Source organism: Antedon bifida, chromosome 1 (assembly GCF_963402885.1).
Source record: "Antedon bifida chromosome 1, ecAntBifi1.1, whole genome shotgun sequence".
Taxonomy (NCBI): domain Eukaryota; kingdom Metazoa; phylum Echinodermata; class Crinoidea; order Comatulida; family Antedonidae; genus Antedon; species Antedon bifida.
In genome coordinates this window covers 31,711,943-31,739,696 of record NC_136226.1, presented here as the reverse complement: position 1 = coordinate 31,739,696, position 27,754 = coordinate 31,711,943, and the positions used below count along the sequence as shown (strand labels likewise).

The window sequence follows — 27,754 nt, the reverse complement described above, 5'->3', positions numbered from 1 at the left end:
AAATATATAGAGGGCGCAAAATATTTAAAAATAAAAACTTGTTGGCGGTAAAAATAGTTGTCTTGGCAGGTCAATGTCGCAATGAGTATGGGTTGGAGACCGTCTTCTTGTTTAAAGTAAATGCTCGGGTTTTACACCATTCCTTATATTTATGTATGGTGGACATTATGTTTACTTGTTTATTGCGGTAGACTATCGTACTCTACCTTTATTAGTAGTAGTATTATTCCTTCTATCTAGGCTACTAGAAGGCGGCTAGGCCTAGGCCTAGATAGGCTAGGCCTACTAACTAGCTGAGAGCTAGCCTGCTGTAGCGGGACACTGTGTAGCCTTTGTTTGGCCTGGTGGAGGAGAAGAGGGCGGGGATACCGGAGGTACATTGTGGAAGGCCTAGGTCTAGGCCTAATTCTCTCTCACAAGTAGGCCTAGCTAGCGTAAGTGGCTAGCTAGGAATACCTTACTAATACTAGCCTAGGCCTAGTAGTAGTAGGTAGGCTCTACACTCATTACAAAAAACTTTTTTTTTAGTTCATCATCATACTTTTATACCATGATGGATTTTTGTGTTTTTTGTGGGTTGGACGAAATTACTCCAATGAACCACAGCGAACCCCAATTAATGAACCACACACGGTGAACCCTGATGATGAATCGTGTCCAACGAATTACTGCAATCAATGAACCACACCGTACAACGAGACAAACAAAAGCTTTCGAGGTTCACAGTAGAAGCTTCATGATTGGAACCTACAAGTACAATATTATTACTCATAGTTTTGAAAATGGATATATCCAAGATTGTGATTGTTTATTTCATAAAATCGGTCCTAACATAAAGAAATAATCGGTCCCAAATTAATAGATGAGTGTAAGATGATCAGGCCCAATCATCCATGGTCTTCTAGATCGTCTGTTCCTTAAAATTGATATCCAGACGCCGATGATTAAAGTAATTAATTACTTATTATCTCCTTTCACACATTGTCCTCTTTGTATCTTTTTTTTTTTTATTTCTAAAGTATAAATATCTGTTCTATTTTGTACAATGTGTGGAAAATAAATGAAATTCATCAGCTAGTCTACTTTGATTTTAATGTCATGATTATGCATACATTGCTTTACGGTGAATATACAAGCCAATCAAATTCATTCATCAAGTCCTACAGAATCTAATGCTATGATATCAGCTTGCATTGTTTTAATAAGAATCTTTTCTTTATAAATTGTAGGTAATTTTAATGAAGCTGAATTGTTAAAATCAAATCAAAATGAGTATTCGATGTGTCAAGTTGAACAAGGTTTCTGACAACCTTATGCAAGCCTCAAAGGTAACAATATTTGTCTTATCTTCCAACACCACTAAGCCACCAATTTCGAATACTCTTTAGCAGAGAATGTTTCTGTACAACCAAGGCAATCTAACAACAGGGCACTGAGCTCGCCTTGCCAAGATGGGAACTCATAATAGTCCTTGATCTTATGTCTGGCTGGGACAAAAACCAACCGTCTGTACTATGTACTTATTCTCAGTGGCGCGCAGTGTCTGTTAAGGGGGTGAAATTGAATCGTGTCGCAGCCATAGATAAACCCTTTGATCTCTGGAGCTCAGCATCCTGCTGTTGGATTGTTGCCTTAGTACAATCTTTTCAAAATTAACATTTTTGCTGTTCACATAATTATTATATCATATATTTTTATTTTCAGGAAGTTGAAGGTGCCAAACTTTCAATAGAGTGGATTACTGAAGACAAAGCCACTCAGCTTGCTGAAAAAGACAGCTGTATGTACATCTGTGATGCTTTTGAAGGCGCTGCTTTCGATCATATCCAGTCTCTTGGCTGCAGGTACAATATTCATCATCATAATAGTCTTAATAATAATATCCTGGATTTATAAAGCGCCTAATGTTGTGAAACCTCTAAGCACTGTACATATTATTACCCTGATCATTTTTTAAACACGTATGGAAACATACTCCCATAATGCAGCTAGTAATCAGGTACCCATTGTACACCTGGGTGGAGAGAGGGCAAGTGTAAATTTAAGTGTCTTGCCTAAGAAACAAGCAATGCGACCAGCGTTGGATTCGAACCCAAGACCTCGCAATCAGTAGTCAAACGTTTTACAATGCAGTTTGTTTGTAGTATGCAGTCAGCGCTGTTGCACATCCTTGGGAAAGACACTTTACATTATGTGATCTGATGTTTTTAATCATTAATTATTTCTATTCATAAAATAACATTCCAGTAAGAGCAGACTTTATTGGACATTTTTTAAATTTTTTTAGAATCATAGGACCACAATGTGTTCTCAGTTGTTTGTCTCTCAAGATTCCGATTCCAAAAACAAAACATCCGATATACTCAATGGCAATGAAAGATGTACAAGTGTGCTGTTCAAACATTGAAAGGAAAGCCAGGGTAAGCATTGCTGTCATGTAGGTTATAAAATATTATAAGTTTACTGTATTCTAATTCAGCTAAATTGTAATCTTTGCGCTTGTCATTTTAATGATATTTAAAAAAAATTACCACAAAAATCAACTGAAAACTCTGATCATTGCGAGCATATAGGGACAACGTTATTGCATTGAATGGTTTTCCTGAAGTTGAAAATGTATATGCAGTTATTCATTTCTTCATGTGTGAAAGAGTCTGTCTATTCAAATCAAAATTCTAGAAAATATCCATTTCAGTGACCATGTTTTAATAAAGTACTTTAAAAGAGAAAAAAAATACCGCCCCACCTTCTGATATTGGCTGAAGCTTTTTTTATTTATTTTTTTATTTCACCATATTTATAGAGGGTGACCCTAAACAGCGTATGCAATTATGGCTGTATGTGTATACTAGTACACCAAGTAACCCCCTACTCGTCTCGAAAGATGTACTAAGTTCTTAACAAACATATTTTTTCCTAATGCCTACATTGTTATTGCCTACAGGAGCAGATTCACACAAAGGTTCAGTGGATGGGAGGTCATGTGACCAAGACTTTTAATGAGTTAGTTACGCATTTAGTGGTTGGCGAAGTAGGCTCCAAGAAATACCATGTAAGTATATCAAATGAATTTCAACTATTTATGACTATACCCATTGTTTCACTAAGTTCAAAACCAGGTTTTAAATTTCTATTTTATTCATTTTTTTTTTATCACTGTAACAATAATTTACTTTCTATGTACTGTAAAAAGAATTTAAAACTTTAAAACTTTTGTTGGTATATTTGATATCATTACTCCGTCCGTAGATATACCTGAGTGGTTTCACAGAAAGTCGGTTGGAGAAGGTTCGCAAGATAATAAACACTTGTAACAATAATTTACTTTCTATGTACTGTAAAAATAATTTAAAACTTTAAAACTACAATTCCACTTCTGTTTGTGTATTTTTAATTCTAGTTTTTTTTTTGCTTAATTGCTTAAATTTCTTCTTAATGTAAGTTCTCGGTTCTACTACCTTGGCAGGTGTGACTCCTTTAAAACAACAAGTTTACAAAAATGTAACTCCAGTAAAAAAAAAATCACCTTTATGATTGAAATGAAAACTCCATGCTAAGGACACAAACAAAATGTTATTTTTTTTCTTTTTATAATTTATTCACAGGTTGCAGCGAGCCTTAATAAAGCAATAGTGTTACCGGAATGGGTGACTGCTGTATATGAAGCTTGCCAACAACGGTAAGCATTTATTTAATCTAAAAAAAACCAAACTATATTATATTAATAGTTAAGGTATTCTACCATAATAATAAAAGCATTTATAATTTATAATTATGGCTGAGATGTACCATTGAAAGCGATTGAGTTCGCTGTAGGAGTTCCCCGGGTCTAGCATGTGTGATGTATGCGTTATTGTTTGTATTGTAAAATCCGGAATAAATTGAATTGAATCACATAAATAAAATTGGCCATAGACACAGGACATAAAATGCAATTCCAGTAGTATAAATGATTGTAATAATAATGTGTAATGTATTTAATTTTATTTGTAGCCACGTAGAAGCATCAGACCCAATGTTTGACCGTTACAAGTGTCCAGTGTTCAAAGGCTGTGTCATATGTGTTACAGGGCTAGAGTCCGCAGACAGGAAAGACGTAAAAAGATTAACTGAGACAAATGGTGAGAAAATGTCAAATAATATAGAACGAGGTCAGAAGAAGGTCAAATCTGCGCCTGATCATAACATATATAACAGGGAATGTGTGAAATTCAGATAAAAGTTATACAAAGTTTGAATAGACATTTATTTAATGACAACTGAAACAATGGTCATAAATGTTTATGTTTATTTTTTATTTTCAATTTTTTATTTTCAGGTGGACGATACATGGGTGAACTTAAATTCAATGAATGTACACATCTTATAGTCAATACACCAAAAGGTTTGTTTATTAATATTATGACACAGTAAATATTAAATGCAATTACAGTGGTAAAAATGATTGTAATAATAATGAGTAAAGTTAATGTATTTTAACTTAATTTGTAGCCATGTAGAAGCATGAGACCCAATATTATGACAGAGATGTTTAAACTGTAGAGTGCTGTGTATAATGTATCTGGTATGTGATACTATCAACTATACCATCATGCTATCTATTCATTGAATAGAAAGATTTCAGCAATTCTTATTGATACTGTTCTTTTTTTGGTTTTGTATATACTCTAACCATTTTATTTTGTTTTAAGGACAAAAATATGATTTTGCTCAACGGTGGAAAATACATTGTATATCGTTAAAGGTACTGTATGTTTGAAAGATCGTATTTGTATGAGTGTTTCTATCTCTAGACCTAAGCCACTCCTAGGCCTAAGCCACTCCCTAGACCTAAGCCACCCTCTAGGCCTAAGCCACCCTCTAGGCCTAAGCCACCCTCTAGGCCTAAGCCACCCTCTAGGCCTAAGCCACTCCCTAGACCTAAGCCACTCCCTAGACCTAAGCCACCCTCTAGGCCTAAGCCACTCTCTTTCTAAATAATATAACTCTAATGTGAGTTCATTTCCCTGAAAAGCTAAAAATATTAGAAATAATCTAATCTTCTATGATGTTATATTTTCTTCTCTATCATTTTATATTTTTATAATATATTAACTGATAATTATTAAAATAATAACATTTTTTATTTAAAGTGGTTTAAAGATAGTGTAGAAATGGGAGCCTGTCAGGATGAGAACCTTTACATTGTTGAAGTCGATTCAAATCAAGATGAAAGAACATCGACCCCTAAGGGCATTACAAACAAAAGACTTAGCAGTAAGTGACACACCACTTATACTTATAATATATAACTAAAAAATGAAAACACCAAACTAAATATTGAAATATATATAATGTTAAGGTATACTGGTTTAAAATCAATGGACTACATATCAATATACTAATCAAAACCAGAAGAAAATGTTTTCACTAGATATAATGTTTATGTACAGTGTGTGAAAAATGTTTAGTCAAAGGTGCAGAAGTGGCACAACGGTAGAAAAAGGTTTGAATTACATATGAAAAGACAAATCTGTGTATCGTATCGTGACGATTACAACTACTAATCCCCTATGGAAGGACTTGTTGCACTGTATCTCATCTGCTACGCCCTTACCATCCTCTAGACAACTATAACTAGCAGTATGTGAAAAATGTTTAGGCAAAGTATGGTACTGCAAAAGTAGAAAGAGGTTTGAAATGAATATGAAAAGAGGAGTAATTGTCTTGCATCCTGATCATGGTAGGTGCTGCATAGCTACATGGTCCTATGGAGGACCTGACTCAAATTTCTTGGAGCTTAATAGATAACAATATCTTAAACAGTCAGCATGATTGTTTGTTTGTTTGTTTATGTAGCAGTCAGAATGTGTGCTATGCTTGTATGTTTCCACTAAGTATTGCACATTTTCTGGCCTCTGTATAACGAACCAATTCATCATTGTATGGCTGATCAGTAATCTTTCTCTAGGTGACATATCTTACAGACTCGTGCATATGCAATTCAGATTTGATATTTAATTTGCAAATTAATCATGTTAATAGACCTTAAATCTTATGATTTATCAAACATTAAAATTCCACTCTTGAAAGACTAAAAATGCAATGCAAAGCTAGACACATATTACAATATGTTAAAAAAAAACACTGAATAGAACATACAACACTATCTATTAACAGTCTTGCGTCTGTCATTTGGCTTTCTCATCTGGAGTAACCCGCAGCATGTGTTTCCACTACAAATATATTTATTTTATTTACAATAAAATCATTGTTGAAACATAATGTAACTTGATTGATTTCTTTATTGCAGCTGGAGCAGATGTCAGTTCAATTTCTTACGTAGATGTATCTAAAGTAGATGAAACTGTCAACTCAACTATGAACTTGACAACAGCCTTTAATGAGGTCAAAGTTCAAGATCCCTTAAACAGCCTGGATCTTTACAAACCACCAGATGAAGAATTTCTGGATGCTTGCAAAGTTTGTACATTTTTTTTTTAAATCTCAATCTTCGGTTTTGCGTTATTAACCATGGCAAGTCAATTGCTTAAAATTTAAAGGTATAATTTAGTCTTCAAGTGTGGGTTTTTTGTTCGTATATTTGATATCATTACTCCGTCCATAGATATACCTGAGTGGATTCACTGGAAGTCGTTTGGAAAAAGTTCGCAAGATAATAAACACTGGTGGCGGTACACGATTCAGTCATTTTACAGAAAATGTTACGCATGTGGTAGTTGAAACCGGGACAGAGGACCATATAGAGTTGGTCACATCATCGGACCATAAGTGAGTACAAATAGGTTCCTCAACAGTCTTATATCCAGTAGCCATAAGGGCACTAAATGTATGATATGACTTTGTTTTCATGTTACAACATACATACACACGTCGTGAGGTAATTTCCCGATTGATCGTAATCAAAACGGTACTGGGTTTGGTCTACTAGCGTTCCTGCGCCCAACCAGTACATCCATTCATAGAAGCCTTAATGAAGTAAGCCTACCTGGTGGTGGCCATAGAACGGTCCCGAGATAACGACTATACTTCGGCTTTAGTCGATAGAAGATTGAAAAAATTGTTAGAGATAGAGTATACGATGTTTGATTATGTGTAGATGTGTGATTTGTTCTTTTATTCAAATGATTTATTTAATACATTTTTTATATCAATTAAATTATCGTAGATTGTATATTATGCGATAAATATTACTTAATAAATTTTTGATATATTATTATTATAATATTAATAAAAAGATATTTGTTAGTATAAATACTGGGTTTGGTCTACTTGCGTTCCTGCTCCCAACCAGTACATCCATTCATAGAAGCCTTGATGAAGTAAGCCTACCTGGTTGTAGTATACAAACTTATGATTGTTATCTACAGGCTATCCACTTTGTAGATAATGGAAATAAAAGTTCAAACATCAATCAATCAATATAATAAGATTGTATTTTTATTTTTTTTAATTAATATTTTTGATTATTTTTGTAGTTACAATTGTACTTTTCACTGTTTTTTTTTTGTATGTTGTTTCTCGAAGCAACACAATTTTCTATGTATAACATGATGATATAAATAAAGGGAAATATATTTCCAAAGATGAATGTCAAATTAATCTAATATTTTAATAATGTTTTATTAGGCCTGAAGTAGTGACTGTTGAATGGCTAGTGGAATGTTTTAAACAGACAGCCATGGTATCGGAACAACCATACATCTGCCTAGATGTACCAACAACCTGTTTTGAAAACTTAAAGATACCTGTTGAAACGTAAGTTTAAATATTGTTTGATTTTGTTTTTGAATATAAAGTGTTTTCAATCATATAATAAAAGTCCAATTTAGGTGAGACACCATTTAAATTCAAATACTAAATTACATCACTACATAGGTATTATGTAATGCATATGTAGATTTGTTCTATGATAATTTTTGCCTCAGAAATGGAAATATTTTAATATTATTATCAACTGCTGTATCGAAGTACGGAAACAAAAAAATAAAACACAGAAACATGCCAACATCATAATTTATCAAATTAAAAAATATATATATATTAAATAAAATATCACTTGCACTGATGAAGGGCTAGTGTTGCCCGAAAGCTCTGCTAACTTTTCTGGCTGTTTTACTTTATCGTTTTGATTTAGAGTTTCACTTTTTTTGTAGCTCCATTGAGATCCAGCCACTGATACCCACAGCATTGTGAAAACATATTTTTGTTTGCATTAATCGTTAATTTTGTTTTAGTGTACAGAATAAAAAGAAGCCAGCAAAGAAGTTTAGCAGTGTTAGCATAGAGGACCAAGAAGATGATGTCATGCTTCAGTACCTCGACAAAGCAACTAGAGGTGGACTAAAATCATATCTACATATTTAATTATACATATATTATTATATTATAAATTATCATACTATTTATATTTATATACCTGGATAATGTCAGAAATTAATGTTTTTTTACTTTCATTTGTTGTTTATGTGATATAAATGAAATTAAAGTAATGTGCCAGAATGAATGAAATTGTGGTGTCCATTTTTAAAGAACATATGGGTACCAAAAGATATTAAAGTTATGAATGATGGAAAAAAAGAGTTACTCTTTTGGCGATAAACTTAAGAAGCTGATAATATTGACGACAAGACTGCTAAAACCACTTTTTTTTTTCCAAAAAGTATTTTTATAAGCTAAAACTCTGTCTATACTATCAAACTTCCATATATGGACATGTTGATGTCATATCACTACCATATTTGGGCACTACACAGTCAAACTAGTTTGATAGTGTAGACAGAGCTTAAAAGGGACATATTTTCTATAAACCAAGGTTTTGTCTACAGATTATGCAGGTAATCGGAAAAGTGAAGAAGAAGAGGAAGATGACGATGACGATGATGCTACACAAATTCCGCAAGATCTTGGTAATTAATTTAAATCCTTTGTTAATTTTATAAACGTTTTGCAATGTTTCCTTTTTGTATTTTTAAACTTTCTTGGGTTATCCTCAGTTAATATTGTTTTCGTGTACCTTTTTTTGTTAAATTTTTTGTCTGTTTGTAATATTGAATGGACTGAAAAAGGAAACTTATAAAACTGTTTTCATTCGCATATACTGTATATGTTGTGGAGACTTAGGAAGTGGAGTTGCTTGCACTACATGAGGATTGAACCCAGGATCTTGGGATTGGAAGCACATTAATCACCAAGCTTTAACACCATATGTCACCAAATATAGTGCATAAAAAGTTTATAAATGCTTCAATTAAATGTTTTTTTAGAAGTGGATGTTCCAGATGAAGAGTTAGAAAATGGAATCTTCACAGGAAAGAAATTTACAATTCTTGAAGACGAAGAAGAAGAGATTACCAACATGATAAATGCGGAAGGAGGTATTTTACATTGAATATTATTTCAAATTCGCTATTATTAAGCTCCGTCTACACTATCCAGCTTTATGAAAAAAAATGTGATGTGCCCATATATGGACATGATGATGTCATATCACTACCATATGTGGACATATAACTACCATATTTGAGCACATCACACTTTTTTTGTCAAAATAGTTTCTAGAATTGTCAAGTTGGATCCCAATAGATAGGTGACAATCCATTCACTAAAATGCAGTATCCTCCATATAATACAATCTCATATATAACAATAATAATAATCTGTTTATAAAATTCTAGAATTGGAAATGTTTTGCCCTGATCTGACATAATTTGTACTTACTATTAAAGTAGGTATTGAGATGACCCCTTAATAGGTGTTATAAAATGTGAAAGTGTTCCTTTAACTGCACCGTTCCCTTCATAGGCATGTCCCAAAGATTCTACTGTATAGCTAAATATTAGAATTAAAAAGTAATTCTGTATAAATATATTAATAATCTCCGATTGATACAAAATTTATTTAAATCCAAAATTAAGAATTGTTATAATTGGTTCTTGTGGACCTTGTCGGTTCTTTTGTCTTGTTTTTTTATGTATTCCAGTCTGTAAATGGCGGGCTCCCCGCTGTTGATTGCGAATTGAAATAAGATTAAAATAAAATTAAAAATCCTTTAAAGGTAATTATCCGGTAGGAAAACCAAAATTACCACCTAAAATTGTGTAAAGTATATTATCATATTTGATTATTTTAGGGATTGTGATATCGACAAGTGATGATTCTAAAGCCGATTACCAGATAGTGCCGAATGTGGTTACTAAGGACGTTTCTAACATTCGCAATGTGGCTACCAATTGCTGGTTGCAGAAATGCATGGAGTTTCAAGAGGTTTATCAGGTTTCAAGCCATCCGCTCTATCTGCCAATTCTGCTTGACCTCAATAAAAAACCTTTGAAAGATTGTGTATTAACTGTCAGGTACTCAACTCTATATATAGGCCTATATGTTATTCTATTTAACTCTTCTCTACAGGTTTTACAGAGTCTCAACTACAACTTTCCCTATATATTGATTGATATATTTTCCACCTAAACAAATTTTTTTTTCACATTTTTTGTTTGATATGCCATTTTAATGTCGCGTAATATTTATTTACTTTGACCAAAAACTGAAAAAAAAAAAATATTTACCTGAAAGAAATGTAATTTAAGGCAAAAAATACTCACGGTAAATTGTCTGTCAGACAATAGTTTTTGGTTGAAATTAACCGTTTCTTTTGTCTTTTTATAAGTTAAATAATTTTTTTTTTTTTCTGATTTTATTAATCTTCATTTTTCATGTTTTGGGGGGACAATACATCTTTAAGTAACATACACATTTAATTATTACTTGGCATTTTGATAAATGATATTACTTGCTTTGTACAGTATGTTTTTTTTTTCTTCGCAAAATAACTTTCTCAATTTTATCGTCATAAAATCTTAATAAAATCTTAGTTAGCTGTATCTTCATTTATGTGCCAAAATATTAAAAACCACGCCTTCTGTCACTCTGTAATTTTGCTCATTTTTTTGCTTCAGTGACAGCTTAATTTATTTTACTGTCAATGTTTATGTTGCATTACTATATGTTGCTTGTTTTGAATGACAATAATAATAATATTAATAATAATAAACAGTATTTATATAGCGCCTAATGGATCACTGACCCCTCTAGGTGCTTTACATTAGACCCTAACTAATTGTAATAAACTATCCCCCAATACTGAATTAGTTTTTCCCTTTTATCAGTCAGTACATTGGTGTTGAGCGAGACTGCTTGTTACACATAGCAACCTTGTTGGGAGCCACCTGCCAAGAGTACTTGAGCCGTAAGGCTAAGAATAACGTGAAAGCTAACACTCATCTGTTACTAAAAGACCCAGAAGGAACGAAGTATGACGCTGCAAAGAAATGGAAGATTCCAGCAGTTGGTATTGGGTAAGTATATTTATTTCTCATTCTCACTCCTGACGACGATCAAGGCGTATTGATCGAAACGTCGAGAAACTAGACAGTTCTTTTCAGAACTTATATATAGATGTTTTCACTGCATAATTGTTACAGGTGGCCTATCATATTTACATAAATGATGTTTTCACTTCATAATTGTTACAGGTGGATTCTTGAGTGTGCTCAGCAATGTCGACATGCAGATGAAGAGAATTATTTAATTGATAATCAAGAATGCAATGCTACATTACAGTCAACAAGTGGCATTAATCAACCTGATGGTAAAAGGGTTACACCTCAACAGAATCTACAAGAACTGGAGGTTAGAGAGGAGAAGGAGGTTGAAGAACAGAATGTGGATGTTGGAGAGAAAGAAGAAATGATACACGTAGAAGAAAAGAAGCAGGAATTAGAAGAAGACATAGTGGAAAAAGAAAGTCGGGAAGTTCAAGAAATGGCAGAAGATGCAGCGGAAAATGAAAAGCAGCAAGTTCAAGAAATGGCAGAAGATGCAGCGGAAAATGAAAAGCAGGAAGTTCAAGAAATGACAGAAGACGTAGAGGAAAATGAAAATCAGCAAGTTCAAGAAATGCCAGAAGTGGAAAAAGAGAATCAGGATATTGAAGAAGAGATGGTGACAGATGTGGAAGTGACAGAAGAGGAGGAAGAAATGGTAGAGGAAGAAAAGGATGATGATGATGATGATGAGGTGGTGATACAAAATTTAAATAAAATCAGAGACTTTCACGAAGAAAATGTGACCAAAGAACGTTTTAAAAAGTCAGATGAGCCAATAGAAACATTTGACAGACTTCCTAATAAATCCACTGCGTCTGAAAGTGATGATCTAAAGACACCAAAGGCAGTGAACCGAAGGCATTCTGAGCTCCAAAGGACTGCCAGTACATCATCTCCAAATAGAGAGAGTCCTTCGGTCTTCCTTGCTCCTGGATATCGCCCTAAGTTTGTCATAAGTGAGGAACTTAAGAACTTCTTGAAAACTCCTCCAGATGAAAGAAAAAAATCAAGGAAAAGCAGTATGGTGAGTTCAGTATGTTATTAATTAGTTACAAATGGAAATAATTTGAAGAAAAAAAATTTAAATACTAGTCATAGTCATAGTATCTTTATTTGTCCATTTAAAAATAACAGAAATTTGTTTTGAAAACTGGCATATCATATTATAAATAAAAAAATAAAAAATTCACAGAAAAATGGCACCAACACAGATAAGCACCACAGCAACACAAAAAACAACACAAAACTCTGATAAAAAGTGGCTAAAAGATTTAAAATTTCTTATAATAATTATATAATATTGCACATTTATGATATAAATTAATATTTTGACCCTAACCAACGTACGCGATAACCAGAGATGGTGTTTGTACGTTACGGATACAGATAATTAAAATAAGTTTATATAAAAACAGGAGTACAGTCTAATGTAGAAACTATTTTTGTTTTAGTCCATAGATGATTTTTTGAAGGCGCAGTTGCAAATTGCCCTGAAAAACTCGGTCATCGACCAACGTTCAGATGATGTATTTGAAGAGGTTATATACATTTTTTTATTTGAGTGTGTTATTTATTTATATACTGGGCAACCTTTTCGGTCCAGTTGTGATCAGTGGCAGTGTGTGTACTAGTACACCGGGGTAACCCCCTGCTCGTCTTGAAAGATGTACTAGGGTCTTTAAAGTGCACATGAGCTACATGTGTAAACTGCACCTACGGTTTATAGACCTTATCCGAGATGACTTCTATTCTATTCTTCTTCTTTCGGAATACTGCTTAACGATCCTTAAGGATCAAAACAAGCAGGGTTTGTGCGCATGCTATTGCATGCATGCATGATATTTAGTCTCTGATTAATTAAACAGTGGCTGTGTGTGACGACAGTGGCTGTGTTTGTGTGGACTAGTACACCTGGGTAACCCCCTACTCGTCTCGAAAGATGTACTAGGTTCTTTAAAGTGCACATGAGCTATGTGTACACTGGACCTACGGTTTATAGTCCTTATCCGAGAAGACTCGTTCTACCACCAGAACCATGGAGTGAGTGAGCCTCGAACCCTTGCCGATGTTATGGCTACGTAATCACGGTTCCACTGTCTTAACCGCTCGGCCACTCACTCACTCACACCAGAACCATGGAGCAGGTGAGCCGCGAACCGATGTTATGGCTACATAATTATGATTCCACTGTCTTAACCGCTCGGCCACTCACTCACTCGTAACTAAATAGAATTAAGATTAGAATTATCTTTTTTTCATGCTTAAATTAATCCCAAATACAGTAATATTCTGTTAAAATAATACAATGCAAATATTAAAATAATATTGTTTTAGCGATTTCTTTGTTTATTTTAACCCATAACCATAATGTTACAGTCGCAGAATGATGATGGGGTGTTAAGAGGTGTCATCATCTGTGTCAGCATGAAATTGAGTAAAAAGTTCACAGAGTACAACCGGATAGCTACAGAACTTGGAGCTGATTTTAGATGGATGTACGATGATGGATGCACACATTTTATATATCAGGTAGTATATGAATGAATGCCTTGTATATAAAATCTCAATTACTGGTCCTTTGACAACTTATTAATTAAATAATTTACAAAAAAAATAAGTTAAACATTGTAAACATAAATAAAACATAATATATCATGGGAAGGGCTGAAATTCAAAAGTTATAAACTTATTAGTTTTTTTGGGGGTGGATTTGTGCAATATAAATGTTTTATTTTTATGGAAATGACAGAAAACTGCTTCTGTTATTTAAAGTTATTCAATCAGTAGTTTTTTATTTTAGTAAATACAAAAATAAGTAGCTGCCAATCAAAAATTTTTATGGAATATTTATTTATATTTAATTAACATTTGGAAAAGAGCCCAAGAGGAAACCATACAGTAGGTCAATGGCGGACCAGTGTGAATATGTTCAATTGGGTTATTTGTTTTGTTTTTATTATCATTCATTTATTATTTATTTGGAGTGACTCTAATGTATTTATTTTAGGGGAAAGTTAAAGACAGCAGTAAGGAATTAAAATTAGCAAGACAACATAACAAGTACATAGTGTCACCGCATTGGCTCTTTGCTGTGAGTTCTTTGTTATCAAATATTACATATTGTGCTCTCACCATTTTGATGTTAACTCTTTGTTTTATATAAAATGCAGACATCATAAAATGGATTCTGATTTATTCGCAGACACCATAGATGTTTCATTTATTTTGTCAGAATAGAACAAATATATACTTACTTAGTCAGGGATATACCAGAACTTATATAACTAGATTCCTCCATAACTAGATTCCTCCATAACTAAATTCCTCCATAACTAGATTCCTCCATAACTAGATTCCTCCATAACTAAATTCCTCCATAACTAGATTCCTCCATAACTAAATTCCTCCATAACTAGATTCCTCCATAACTAGATTCCTCCATAACTAAATTCCTCCATAACTAAATTCCTCCATAACTAGATTCCTCCATAACTAAATTCCTCCATAACTAGATTCCTCCATAACTAGATTCCTCCATAACTAAATTCCTCCATAACTAGATTCCTCCATAACTAAATTCCTCCATAACTAAATTCCTCCATAACTAGATTCCTCCATAACTAAATTCCTCCATAACTAGATTCCTCCATAACTAGATTCCTCCATAACTAGATTCCTCCATAACTAGATTCCTCCATAACTAGATTCCTCCATAACTAGATTCCTCCATAACTAGATTCCTCCATAACTAGATTCCTCCATAACTAGATTCCTCCATAACTAGATTCCTCCATAACTAGATTCCTCCATAACTAAATTCCTCCATAACTAGATTCCTCCATAACTAGATTCCTCCATAACTAGATTCCTCCATAACTAGATTCCTCCATAACTAGATTCCTCCATAACTAGATTCCTCCATAACTAGATTCCTCCATAACTAGATTCCTCCATAACTTCCTATCTGCCATTGTGACAAATACATAACAGAACAAAAAAGTGAGTTAAAAATCCAAAAGACTGGTAAACCAAAAAGCGAAAAGAAAAGAGTTATATAATTATAATTAAAGTACATTAAAATTCTTAATAAAAAAAATTTAAATCAATGAAATAGTTAAAATCTAAATATATGTCTATGTATGGCTATTATAATTAAATTGATTGAAATTCTAGGAATAAAAAGTCACATTTATATTTGATGACTTGCATATAAATATTTAAGATGTTCATGAAAATTGTATATAACATTTCATGCTGTTTGTTAATATAGTCTGTATCTTTGCAGTGTCAAGAGGAAAGAGTTAATGTTGATGTGTCGTTGTATCCACACACTTACAACCCAAAGTTGAGCCTGGTAAGAACACTACTAATAGTTTACTGTTAAAAGAATTAACGCTACTCACTAAATATTGTTCGTTTTTTAAATGTTTATTTTATAAGACAAGGAATGGTTTACAAATTTTAAAGTGTACCTATATTATTTAGCATATACTGTAGTAATACAGTATTGTACCTTGATTCTGGAAATAAAACAAACAACAGTCACCACCTGCAAAAAATCACCAAACAATATACAAAATAGCATTGTACAGTCGGGTGTGTCAAATTGTATTCAATTGTGCTATAGATAAGAAAGTGGGTTGTCAGAATCTTGAATGCTGTGTTACGATTGGATAAAAGGCCACCTAAAAAAAAATCAATTCCTTTCAATTGGCATCTAGGAAATAAATACCATTGTACAGTCGGGTGTGTCAAATTGTATGTAATTGTGTTATAGATAAGAAAGTGGGTGGTCAGAATCTTGAATGCTGTATTACGATTGGATAAAAGGCCACCTGAAAAAAAATCAATTCCTTTCAATTGGCATCTAGGAAATAAATAGCATTGTACAGTCGGGTGTGTCAAATTGTATTCAATTGTGTTATAGATAAGAATCCAATTGGATAAAAGCCCACCTACAAAAATCGATTCCTTTCAATTGGCACACCCATTATTATGCTGCCTCTAAAAATCGTTTACCCCAAAATAACTATTCCTTTGAATTTTTTTCTATACACACCCTTATGTATGACTCAGTATATGCCAGCAACTTGTAGCATTGAGATATAAGTTGAAAATATTAGACCACTAACATTTGATATCTCATTCTGCAGACTGTGTCAAAAACACCAGTGCGTGCTAATAGACGTTCATCACGTAAAACTATTCTGTCGTCCACGTCTACCACACCTGCTATCATTAAAAAAACAACCAAAGAAAAAGGAATAGATTTAAAACCCTCTGCTTCTAAAATGAAACAATCCGATTCAAAATCAACCAAAGAACAGGCAATGGATTTAGCACCCCCTGCTTCTAAAATGGAACAATCCGTATCAGAATCAAAATCAACTGTGATGAAAGATACGATAACTGATGAAGAATTAATGATGATTGATGCAATGGAGCAACAAGGAGAAGAAAAGATCGGAGAATTAAAAGAAGAAGAAAATGAATTAGAAAAGGAAGGATCGTTAGAGGAGAGGGAGGACTTCCAGAAGCAGATCGAACAACTGATGACATCGACGATGTAAGTATATGTCTGTGCAGATGTCAAACAGACAGAATTCTTGACAAAAATGCAACTTGACAAATATGTAACTTGACAAAATATGTAACTTGACAAAAATGTAACTTGACAAAAATGTAACTTGACAAAAAATGTAACTTGACAAAAATGTAACTTGACAAAAATGTAACTTGACAAAAAATGTAACTTGACAAAAATGTAACTTGACAAAAAATGTAACTTGACAAAAAATGTAACTTGACAAAAAATTGTAACTTGACAAAAATGTAACTTGACAAAAATGTAACTTGACAAAAAATGTAACTTGACAAAAATGTAACTTGACAAAAATGTAACTTGACAAAAAATGTAACTTGACAAAATATGTAACTTGACAAAAAATGTAACTTGACAAAAAATGTAACTTGACAAAAATGTAACTTGACAAAAAATGTAACTTGACAAAAAATGTAACTTGACAAAAAATGTAACTTGACAAAAATGTAGCTTGACAAAAAATGTAGCTTGACAAATAATGTAGCTTGACAAAAATGTAACTTAACAAAAAATGTAACTTGACAAAAAATGTAACTTGACAAAAAATGTAACTTGACAAAAATGTAACTTGACAAAACATGTAACTTGACAAAAATTGTAAATTGACAAAAATGTAACCTTACAAATGATACCAACATTGTTTTTTTTTCTTAAATTTTGAATAATAAAGCATTTCATTTTAAAAATGTGGGTAGTCGGTAGAGTTTGCGCCCACAAATGGGATTTATTTGAGTTTTGTGAATGTTGTAGGTCAAACAAGGGTGGTAAGCGCCGTAGTAGAAGGTTAAACACCACATCATCAACTGGAAATGATTCTGATTCGGGATTAAACAACAGTGGATCGAGCCGCCGACCTAGGTCAAAGATGATGACGACCATTACGGAGAAGAATGAATCCAAGTCGCTCAAAGGTAGACAATAATAATAATCAATTTTAAATAGCGCAAAATGCCTCTAAAGAATCAAAAACAATCCACAGAAAGAAGAGCAAAAAAAGAATGTTGAAAGGGCAAGTTAAAAACGTGGGATTTGAGGAGTTGTTTGAATGTGGCGAGTGATTCTTCTTTCCTGATTAAGTTTGGAAGGGTGTTCCAGGGACCAGCAGCTGACCAGGAAAAAGCACGTTGTCCATAATATTTTGTTAAAGGCTGTGTAGGTATAGGCCTGAGTAAACCCTCTGATGATGAATATTCTGCCATTTTAGCCAAGTAATATAAAGTAATTTCTTATTAAAAAGTTTTATGTGTTTTAAAGTTTGTTTCTTTCTACACTGAATGCTTGACTGATTTTGTTTGTTAGGTCATTCATCTGAAATCCCAATCGAAGCGTCTCAGAATATTCAGATAACGTGGGACGATCCGACAGGCCGTGAAGTGCGTAAGGAAATAATGGAACAACTCCAGCGGTCAAGCAGTCCAACACGACAACAAAAGTCATCGGATGAAAGTGAAACCTCAGACAATGTAAGTGAATTAACATACAAGTGTCTCATTAACATACACATATCTCATTAACATACAAGTGTCTCCTTCCTTCCATTTCCCACATTTTCTTTCCTCTTACTCTCTGTAAAGCTCTGTCTACACTATCAAACTAGTTTGACAAAAAAAAGTGATGTGCTCAAATATGATAGTAATATGCCAAAATATGGTAGTAATATGACATCATCATGTCCATATATGGGCACATCAAATTTTGATAGTGTAGACAGAGCTTTAGTCCTGTCTAAAGTGTTCGTCATTACACTGGTTATTCTTAAATGAACTTATTTTTTAAACAATTTAGAACTCGAAAACGACAGTGAGAGAATTAATGAAAGCTCAAGAGATGTTATCAAATGAAATGGACAATGAGGATAAGATGTTGGAAGAAGAAGCTTTAAGAGCGCCACCGATCAGATTGCCCCATGCACAGCCACCTGTTGCCCCAGCACCGCTATCAGAAGAACAAAAGATACAAGTTTTGGTAAGTTACTGGCAATTAATAGAATAGAACGGCATTATAAAGCCATTCTACATCAAATGTGATGTGCCCATATATGGACATGATGATGTCATATTACTACCATATTTGTGCATATCGCTACCATATTTGTGCATATCACTACCATATTTGGTTACACACACTTTTTTGGCAAACTAGTTTGATAGTGCTTATAAAATAGACAATCAACTAATAGAGGTCCTGGAAAACCAGTCCTGGGTTGGAGATGAGCAGAAACACACTTTTATTTTACAAACTAAGGCCTAGTAGTAGAGCATAAATAACTATACATTTTTTCCATATAAAAAATATTCAGGAGAAATTGCCCCTTAATAGCGGAAGACAGGAGAATGACTCAAAATATTTGAAATCTCACACGATTATTGGCAGGCTTGGGAGGTCAGCTGTAGTGACCTCTAATAGCATCATTATACATTATACCTCTTGATTTGTAACATTTTATTTTTTTCTTTCCTGAATTGAGCAGAAAGAAAAATCACCTCCTGTGTTCATGATGTCGTCGCTAAGACCGCAGGAGAAGTTAGATTATGCTGCCCTCATTGAACAACTTGGTGGAATCGTAAAAGATGCGACATATTTTGACAAATCAACTACTCATCTTATAGTAGGCCAGCCATCTCGCAATGAGAAGTATCTGTCTGCACTGTCAACTGGCAGGTGGATCCTCCACAAGTCGTACCTTGAGGCTTGTCGGGATGCTCAACATTTCGTTGAGGTAATTTTATTTTTTTATTGATAATAATTGTGCATTCTGTTGAGTGAAACAAAATTTAATATAAGTAGGTTACACATAATGAACAATTAAGTTATTTAAATGTTATTGGAACCATGTACAGTATATGTTTACGTTGGTGTACTAATCCAAATAGCCTACCTGAGAAAAATGGGCTCAAATTCCTGGTCTGCCAAACAGTACCAACACTTAAGCTCTGTCTACACTATCAAACTTTATGTGACCAAAATGTTATATGCCCATATATGGACACGATGACATCATATCACCACCATATTTGGGCACATCACACTTTTTCATCACATCACACTTATTTGATAGTGTAGACAGGGCTTTATGATTAACCAGAATAATTTAAATTGTACAGAACTAAGTTTTAGACGGAAAATTACTTTTTGTGTATTAATACATTTATTTAATAGGAAGATATTCATGAATGGGGTTCACCATTGAACTCGTCAAGTTTACGTGATAAAAAGATTGCAAAGTTGGCCCTACCAGCATCAAGATGGAGGAAAACAATACAAGATGATATAGAAAAGGTAGGCCTAAAGAGACCTCTGTGAAATCTCAGAAGAAAAACACACTGATGAGAGGCCTGTTTTTGTTCCGAGATGTTCCGAGTTCTTACTGCGTATGCATGTATTACCCTAGTTTTAAACTGACCAATCATAGTAATCAAATATCGTGCAACTACGCTTTCCTTCAGAGATTTCTCTAGCTTTGCGTTTGCGTGTATGAAAACGTTTAATAAATCGGGAGATCAAAACTGGTTACAAGTTGCAACAATTTATGCAGATGTGAAAAAGGTATATTAAGATACCAACTCGTTTTATTTTTGTGGTATTGACAGGATGGTTATTCTGACGGTGCATTTGGTAGTTGGCGTGTACTTCTGTGCGTCAACAAAAGCAAAGAGGGAGGATTTAAAAGACTACTTGAAACAGGGGGCGCTAAGATACTTGCAGCGTGCCCTCCGTTTAAGAGTACTCATTACATTGATGCTACTCACGCCTTCATCACCACAGACCACGCCTCACAGGTATGTATACAATAATCAAGGCTATAGATGTAGTCAAATAATAACCAATAGTTTCTGCTGCCCAGTGGTGAAATTTTTTATTAAAAATCTCAGTGCAAGCCTCAAATATTAAAAAATGATAATTTATATAGCACACATAATCCACTGAAAGTGCTCAAGCTGCTAGCTAGCAGAGTTAGTATTCAATTTATTTTGTTTATCCATTAATATCATATGCCTCAAAAAAAAAACTATAACATTATCTATGAAAATTAATCTTTTTGTAGACATTTTTTTAGAACAACAACTGGTTCCAGCACATCATCATTTATGCCTTGTATTCATTAGGTACAGTATGTGATCTAAAATAAAAAGTGAATTCATGAATTTCTAACTATTTTTGTTTTGTTTTTAGGTGGACATTCAAGTGCTTGTTGATCACAATATCATGTGTCTTAAGGCTGAGTATATTGCTGAATTTCTAATGCAGCACCCCGAACCAAATCCTTGCAATTATTTATGCAAAGGAGCAATAGAAATTATGAAAAGGTGAGGAGAACAACTATGACATCACATAAGCTACAAACAAAAACATATTCATCTTGCTCTAAAGATCTGTTTACACTGTCAAACCAAATGTGATTTGCCCATATATGTATGATGGTCATATCACTACCATATTTGGGTATACCACTACCATATTTGGGCACATCACACTTTTTTTTTGGCAAACTAGTTTGATAGTGTAGACAGAGCTTTAGTCAATTAACTTGAATCTATTATTGTATTTGCTTACTTGTAGAAATGACTTGGAGTACACAAGTGAATTCAGAAAGAGAAAAACAGACGAGGCAAAAGATTCCCCAAGCAAAAAAACAAGGCTAAACTAGCGTGTGTGATTGTTGATGATTTGTCACTGGTACAGTAGAGAGGAGTTATGTGTATAGACTGTATATTTGCAAATAACTTATTTCATTGTAATTTGAAGAAATATATTTATAAACAAATAAATTATTTGTAATAAAATATCAAATGTGGGTCAAGAAAATCTATATCCTATAAATTTAGTATTCCATTGTATAATGTAATTTGTTTTACAATAATATGCAATGTGTTTTTCTGACCAGTGACGCAATTTCACACTACCGTATTAACTTGGTACAGTGATATGTGTGCATCGTACATTGTTGAATTTGAAGTATATAGAATATTCCTTGGGTTGGTGTCGAAAGACATACAGAATAAATTAATTTTGTTAATATTCTTCACGCACAATAAACATACAAAAGAGATGAACTAGAACCAGGTAGTTGTTAATTTAAATCAAATGAAATGTAAAAAAAACTGTAAATAATAAAATAAATGTAGACTGAAAAAATAAAACCTATAAAAAAAAAATTGTAGTGCGCCCTCACCATGTGTTTTTATTTCGCGCACACCACATGATGACAAAACAAGATTGCGTCCAGTTGTGTGTATTCTTTCCATCTATCTATCCTAGGCCTTTCTACTCTACCGACATAAAATGTATGGATTAGAGATTACCTGATATTTTGTTATAAGTGATGAGTTTAAGCTGTACGACATAACATAGCATGCCTTCTGAAATGGTTGAATCAAAACAGCCTAGGCCTACTACTTCGGGGTCTCGCGAAGACAACGGTGGCCATGTCAGACAACCTGCCGCGCCGGCTGCTGCCAGTGCAGCTGATGATGCAATGATCCCAAACAAGTGCAAAGCTAGGCCTGCGACATTAAAACCATGGCAGCAAATGATATCGTCTTGTTCAGGTGCTATATTGACAAGTTTAACAAGTAAGTTTTTTGATATAACATTTTAAAAAGCAATGTAGGTCTAGCCTAGCTAGTAGGCCTTTATTTTGGAGAGTAAATACATGATTTTTGAAAGATATTTATTTTTCCTATGCCTATTCTAGCTAGGCTACTAAAAAAAAGTAAATATTAAAATTTTTTTTTTTTATGTTTTCATTTAATACAAGCAAGAGGCAAGGAGTAGCTGTCAAGTATTTTGATCTCTTCGTAGTTTTCTATGTCATTTTATATGTTGTTATTTTCAAATAAATAAATGAAACGAATCTTTCAATGACGTTTTATTTACCATGAAATTAGTCTAAAATAGGCGATACAGTACAAGCAAATTTAAACTCATCAGATTTGTGTCTATTTTGTAGCCTAGGTGAAATTACAGAACCAACACTCAGATCATCGACAAAATAAACAGAAAAGAAATAATATGGAGGAAAATTATTTGAGCAAAAACATAAATTTTAAACCAGAATTATGCACCAACATAGAAGACAACGGAATAAGAACCAAATAATGTATTTTAATTTCTGTAAATAATCATTGTATTTTCAGTGACTCCAATGGATGTAGTGAAGATCAGATTACAAGCTCAGCAAAAACCAATGATTAATGGTGGGTCAACTTAGGTCTTCTCTCTTATCTACTCCAAAAACAGACCTTAAATCAAGGGGTTTTTTTTGCACAAGTTCCACTAGTTTGGAACCAGCTTCTACTCCATCTGTCAATGTAAATCTCTTAAGCAATTCAAGTCACTTCTAAAATCTCACCTTTTTCAATAATTCTTGTTTGTCTGTTAGCCCTGTGAGTAAATAGCGCTTTATAAAAGTTTATTATTATTTATTATTATTAAATAATATACAAACAGCTAACTAAATGTCAATGTAAATCTCTTCAGCAATTCAAGTCACTTCTAAAATCTCATCTTTTCAATATTAATACTTGTTGGCCTTTTAGACATCAGTAAATAGCGCTTTATAAAAGTTTATTATTTGCAGCCGTTTATGAAAATGGTTTTGCTCATTATGAAAAGGAATGATGATACTGTACTGTAATTTATTTATGCTTTAATACAAGACAAATGTACTCTTCTCAGGTCAGTGTTTTTTGTACTGCAACGGATTAATGGACCACCTCTGTACGTGTATCAATGGTAACTCTGGTGTGCGTCCATGGTACAAGCTACCGGGCCAATATAATGGTACTATGGTAAGTGTGTATTTTAACCCTGGTGTTCACCCATGGTACAAGTTACCAGACCAGTATGTATTACAGTATATTGTGTGTGCATTTGTGGCTGGTTATATAAAAGAACAACCATAGGAAGTGTTATTGTTGTTGAAATAAATAATACAATGTTTTCTTATATTATTAGGATGCATTCCTGGGAATTGCCAGGAATGAGGGAATAACTGCATTATGGAGTGGCTTGCCGCCAACATTGTAAGTGATTTAAAAGTGAGAAATGCGCACACTAAAAGCTGTAACTGTGATGTGCCAAAATATGGTAGTAATATGCAAAATATGGTAGTGATATGACATCATCATATCCATATATGGGCACATCACATTTTTTCATCACATAAAGTTTGATAGTGTAGACATAGGTTTAGAAACCTTCTTAGAAATATTCTGTATTAATTATAATCATTTTGTTGTGATTAGGTTAATGGCAGTTCCGCAGACTGTCATGTACTACACAGCGTATGATCAACTCAAGTACTGGATGGGCTTCCACGACGCTGATAGTAATAGTTTGTTTATACCAATGGTTGCAGGAGGAACTGCTAGAAGTAAGTAAATACTCAAGTAAATTTGGTTAATAATAATGATTCCATATTTGCTTCATAAAATAAATTTGCACTGATGAAGGGCTAGTGTTACTTCTCTGCAAATTTTTCTGGCTGTTTTACTTCATCATTTTGATTTAGCTTTTTGCTTATTTTATTTTGAGATCCGGCCAATATTCCCACAGCATTGTCATGTTTTCAGTGCTTATTTTATTTTGTATCTCAATTGAGATCCAGCTACTGATACCCACAGCATTATCTTTTTTTCAGTGCTTGTTTTATTTTGTATATCCATTAAGATCAAGCCACTAATTTTTTCAGTAATTTGTCTTTGGATTTATAAATTCATTTAGTAATAATTATCATACACCCAGCATAAAAAACTTCCTACCAGTGTATTAAATTAATGATTTTTTTATTCAATTTCAGTCGGTGTGGTCTCAATTATAAGCCCCCTTGAATTGATTAGAACTAAGATGCAGTCGCGCGTTCTAAGCTACAGTCAGTTGAAAGACTGCGTCAAGATGGCAGTTAAAGATGAGGGTATAGTCTCATTGTGGAGAGGTCTACCACCAACTTTGCTCAGGGATGTTCCATTTTCAAGTAAGGGGTGTTATTATTTTAAATTTAAAGGTTTTTTTAAACAAGCTAAATATTTTGCAAAATTACAAAATAAAATAATCTACTTTTTCCTGTATTGTCATAATAGTATTCAAATTTTTTGCGTTTCTTTTTAAGTTTACTTTTGACATTTTGATTTAGCCTTTTACTTTTTTAAAATTCAGAATAGTATTTTCAAAATATATGCATGTATTTTACGTTTTTATTTAGCCTTTTAAATTTATTTTCTAGTCTATTAATGATATTTGAAAGAAACTAGAATTTAATTCGTAACTTTGACGAATTATAGGGGATCATTGTGATAAAGATAATTTTATTGACATTCAATTTAAAAAACAAAAAAAAACATTTAAATTTTTTTCTTGTCTAGTGATGTTATGGGTTTCTTACGAATATTTCCGGACACAATTATGTCATCTTTATCATATACCTGATCCAACGTTTGTTGTAAGCTTTACTGCTGGTGCAATTTCAGGCACGGTAAGTTACTTGTTTCATTATTTATTTTATTTATTTATTTTATTTGTTGTGTCAAATTTACCCTGTAAAAATGAGGTTGAAATCCTGCCTATCATACAATAAATTAGGTTGTTATTGCCGATATGATTATGAGATCATTGTGATTATGAGATCATGTGATTATAAGATCATTGTGATTATTAAATCTTTGTGATTATGAGATCATTGTGATTATGAGATCATGTGATTATAAGATCATTGTGATTATTAAATCTTTGTGATTATGAGATCATTGTTATTATGAAATCATTGTGATTATGAGATCATTTTAATTATGAGATTATTTTACAAAAAAATTAAACTGTTTCTATGAATTTGTTTATGCTTTTTTTAATACTTTTTATTGTCATTGTTAGATTGCTGGGGTACTTACGTTACCATTTGATGTTATAAAAACCCACCGACAAATAGAAATGGGTGAAAAAGAGGCAAAAGGTAATCAACTAACTCTATCAAAGTTTATCTTCACTTTTTGCAATCAATCACTGTGGATCATATAAATCCAGTGTTGTAACGTACACATACTTATAGAGAATTGTAAAGCTCTGTCTACACTTTAAACTTTATGTGACAAAAAAATGTGATGTGCTCATATATGGACATGATGATGTCATATCACTACCATATTTGAGCATATTATCACTACCATATTGGGGCACACCACACATTTTTGTCAAACTAGTTTGATAGGGTAGACAGAGCTTAAGAGAAAGAGAGTTGTACGGTTGTTATATTATCCAATAATATTTCTTTTGTTATAAAAAAATATTTGGGACTATCCTAGATTGGACATCCTTCTTAAATTGTAGTGGGTTTTTTTTCTAATTTTAGGCTCTGGTTTTAAACTAACAAGTACCAAAGATATTGCACTTCGCATCTATCAAGAACGCGGCATTTCAGGCCTGTTTGCAGGTGAGCCTCAAAGCATCTTTTCCTCATGACATCATTTTTGTCATTAAAAACTAGTTGCAAAGTTTGTGGTATACCTTTATTGGTTTACGGTCTTTCAGAATTTCAATATACAGTAAACATACATACTGTATTCATTTTTATTTATCATGCAGAAATGACTTGAAAATTAGTCTTTTTTTTCTTGTTTTTTTTTTTTACATTTTAGGTATAACACCACGAATACTGAAGGTGATGCCAGCTTGTGCTATAATGCTCGGCAGCTATGAATTTGGAAAATCGTTTTTTAGGAAATATAACGCTGAAAGGACTATAAAAATAGATTGATTTATAATTTTAATTGTTTGATTCCAGAATGTACATAGACTTAAATATTCAGTGAAATTATTATACATGATTTTTAATAGTGAAATGGTATAATTATTATTAAATAGTTTATTGAAGATAGAATCATTTGCATCATGGGATTAGTAAACAATTTAAATTAAGAAAGAGTTGGAATTGACAAGAAGATATAATGCTTAGCCTTTCAAGATTTGTTATTCTCATAGTTATTTCAGGCAAGTCTGTCATTTTTATATTTTAAATTAAAAGAAGAGGGAGATTTTATTTTAAATTATTTTCTAAGACCAGTTTCAATTTAAAACTGGTTTATCATTGAAATTACAATCATATAGGAAGTCTGATAATTATGTTATTACAATTGATTTTTGTAGAAATTGATGAAAGTATTATTAGAGTGAAGGGATTATCCAATAGGGATTACCCAGTAGAAATTATCAAATATTTTTTGTGGATTAAAATATTTCAACAAAATCCAAAACAATACGTACGCTGAAATATTTATTAAAGTATTTTATTTAATTTTTTGTTTCTAAATTTTAATATGTACATTTATTTTAATTAACATTTTATGACAATTAATTAAGGATGATTCTTGTCTGTAAAATACATTAAAAACCTAAAACCAATTAAAATCAAACATTTGATTATGATTTTTCAGTGTAATTAGTATTATTTTATAATTTAAAGATGATCATAGGAAAATAACAATGGTTTTAAACATGAAGAAGACATTTTATTTTTATTATAGTTTTGTTTGAGTTGTAAAGCTCTGTCTACACTATCAAACTAATTTGACAAAAAAAGTGTGATGTGCCCAAATGTGGTAATTATATGCTTAAATATGGTAGTGATATGCCCAAATATGGTAGTGATATGACAACATCATGTCCATATATTGGCACATCACATTTTGTTGTCACATAAAGTTTGATAGTGTAGACAGAGCTTAATGCAAGCACATGACATTGACGAATTTGAGCCCTTTTTAGTAACATAACC

At 32.8% G+C, this 27,754-nt stretch overlaps 2 protein-coding genes across 4 annotated transcripts; both read left to right on the top strand.

Moving 5' to 3' along the window:
* The first annotated feature begins 56 nt into the window (after positions 1-56).
* On the top strand, positions 57-22,129 carry LOC144850414 (DNA topoisomerase 2-binding protein 1-like). Of its 3 annotated transcripts, none has more exons than XM_078707705.1 (32): positions 57-116; positions 1,230-1,328; positions 1,705-1,844; positions 2,288-2,420; positions 2,945-3,052; positions 3,606-3,679; positions 3,994-4,121; positions 4,319-4,384; positions 4,692-4,744; positions 5,133-5,256; positions 6,293-6,462; positions 6,608-6,771; positions 7,630-7,758; positions 8,238-8,338; positions 8,829-8,909; positions 9,267-9,377; positions 10,133-10,355; positions 11,169-11,357; positions 11,535-12,411; positions 12,839-12,925; positions 13,764-13,916; positions 14,395-14,478; positions 15,673-15,741; positions 16,541-16,953; positions 17,740-17,900; positions 18,289-18,452; positions 18,775-18,954; positions 19,460-19,708; positions 20,149-20,268; positions 20,580-20,768; positions 21,163-21,296; positions 21,550-22,129. In XM_078707705.1, exons 2-32 carry the CDS (start codon positions 1,269-1,271, stop codon positions 21,635-21,637), a joined length of 5,022 nt encoding a protein of 1,673 aa, XP_078563831.1. In that variant the 5' UTR covers positions 57-116; positions 1,230-1,268; the 3' UTR covers positions 21,638-22,129. The 3 variants fall into 3 exon arrangements, with proteins under 3 accessions (XP_078563831.1, XP_078563819.1, XP_078563823.1); XM_078707693.1 differs by having other exon boundaries at positions 19,457-19,708; XM_078707697.1 differs by lacking the exon at positions 57-116 and adding an exon at positions 416-434 and having other exon boundaries at positions 19,457-19,708.
* Positions 22,130-22,179: 50 nt separating this feature from the next.
* Positions 22,180-27,405, top strand: LOC144850436 (mitochondrial glutathione transporter SLC25A40-like). Its single transcript, XM_078707717.1, has 10 exons — positions 22,180-22,562; positions 23,127-23,186; positions 23,668-23,780; positions 23,947-24,014; positions 24,237-24,364; positions 24,791-24,964; positions 25,353-25,462; positions 25,858-25,936; positions 26,333-26,413; positions 26,619-27,405. The coding sequence occupies exons 1-10, from the start codon at positions 22,343-22,345 to the stop codon at positions 26,735-26,737; spliced, it is 1,152 nt and encodes a 383-aa protein (XP_078563843.1). The 5' UTR covers positions 22,180-22,342; the 3' UTR covers positions 26,738-27,405.
* The last annotated feature ends 349 nt before the right edge of the window (positions 27,406-27,754 follow it).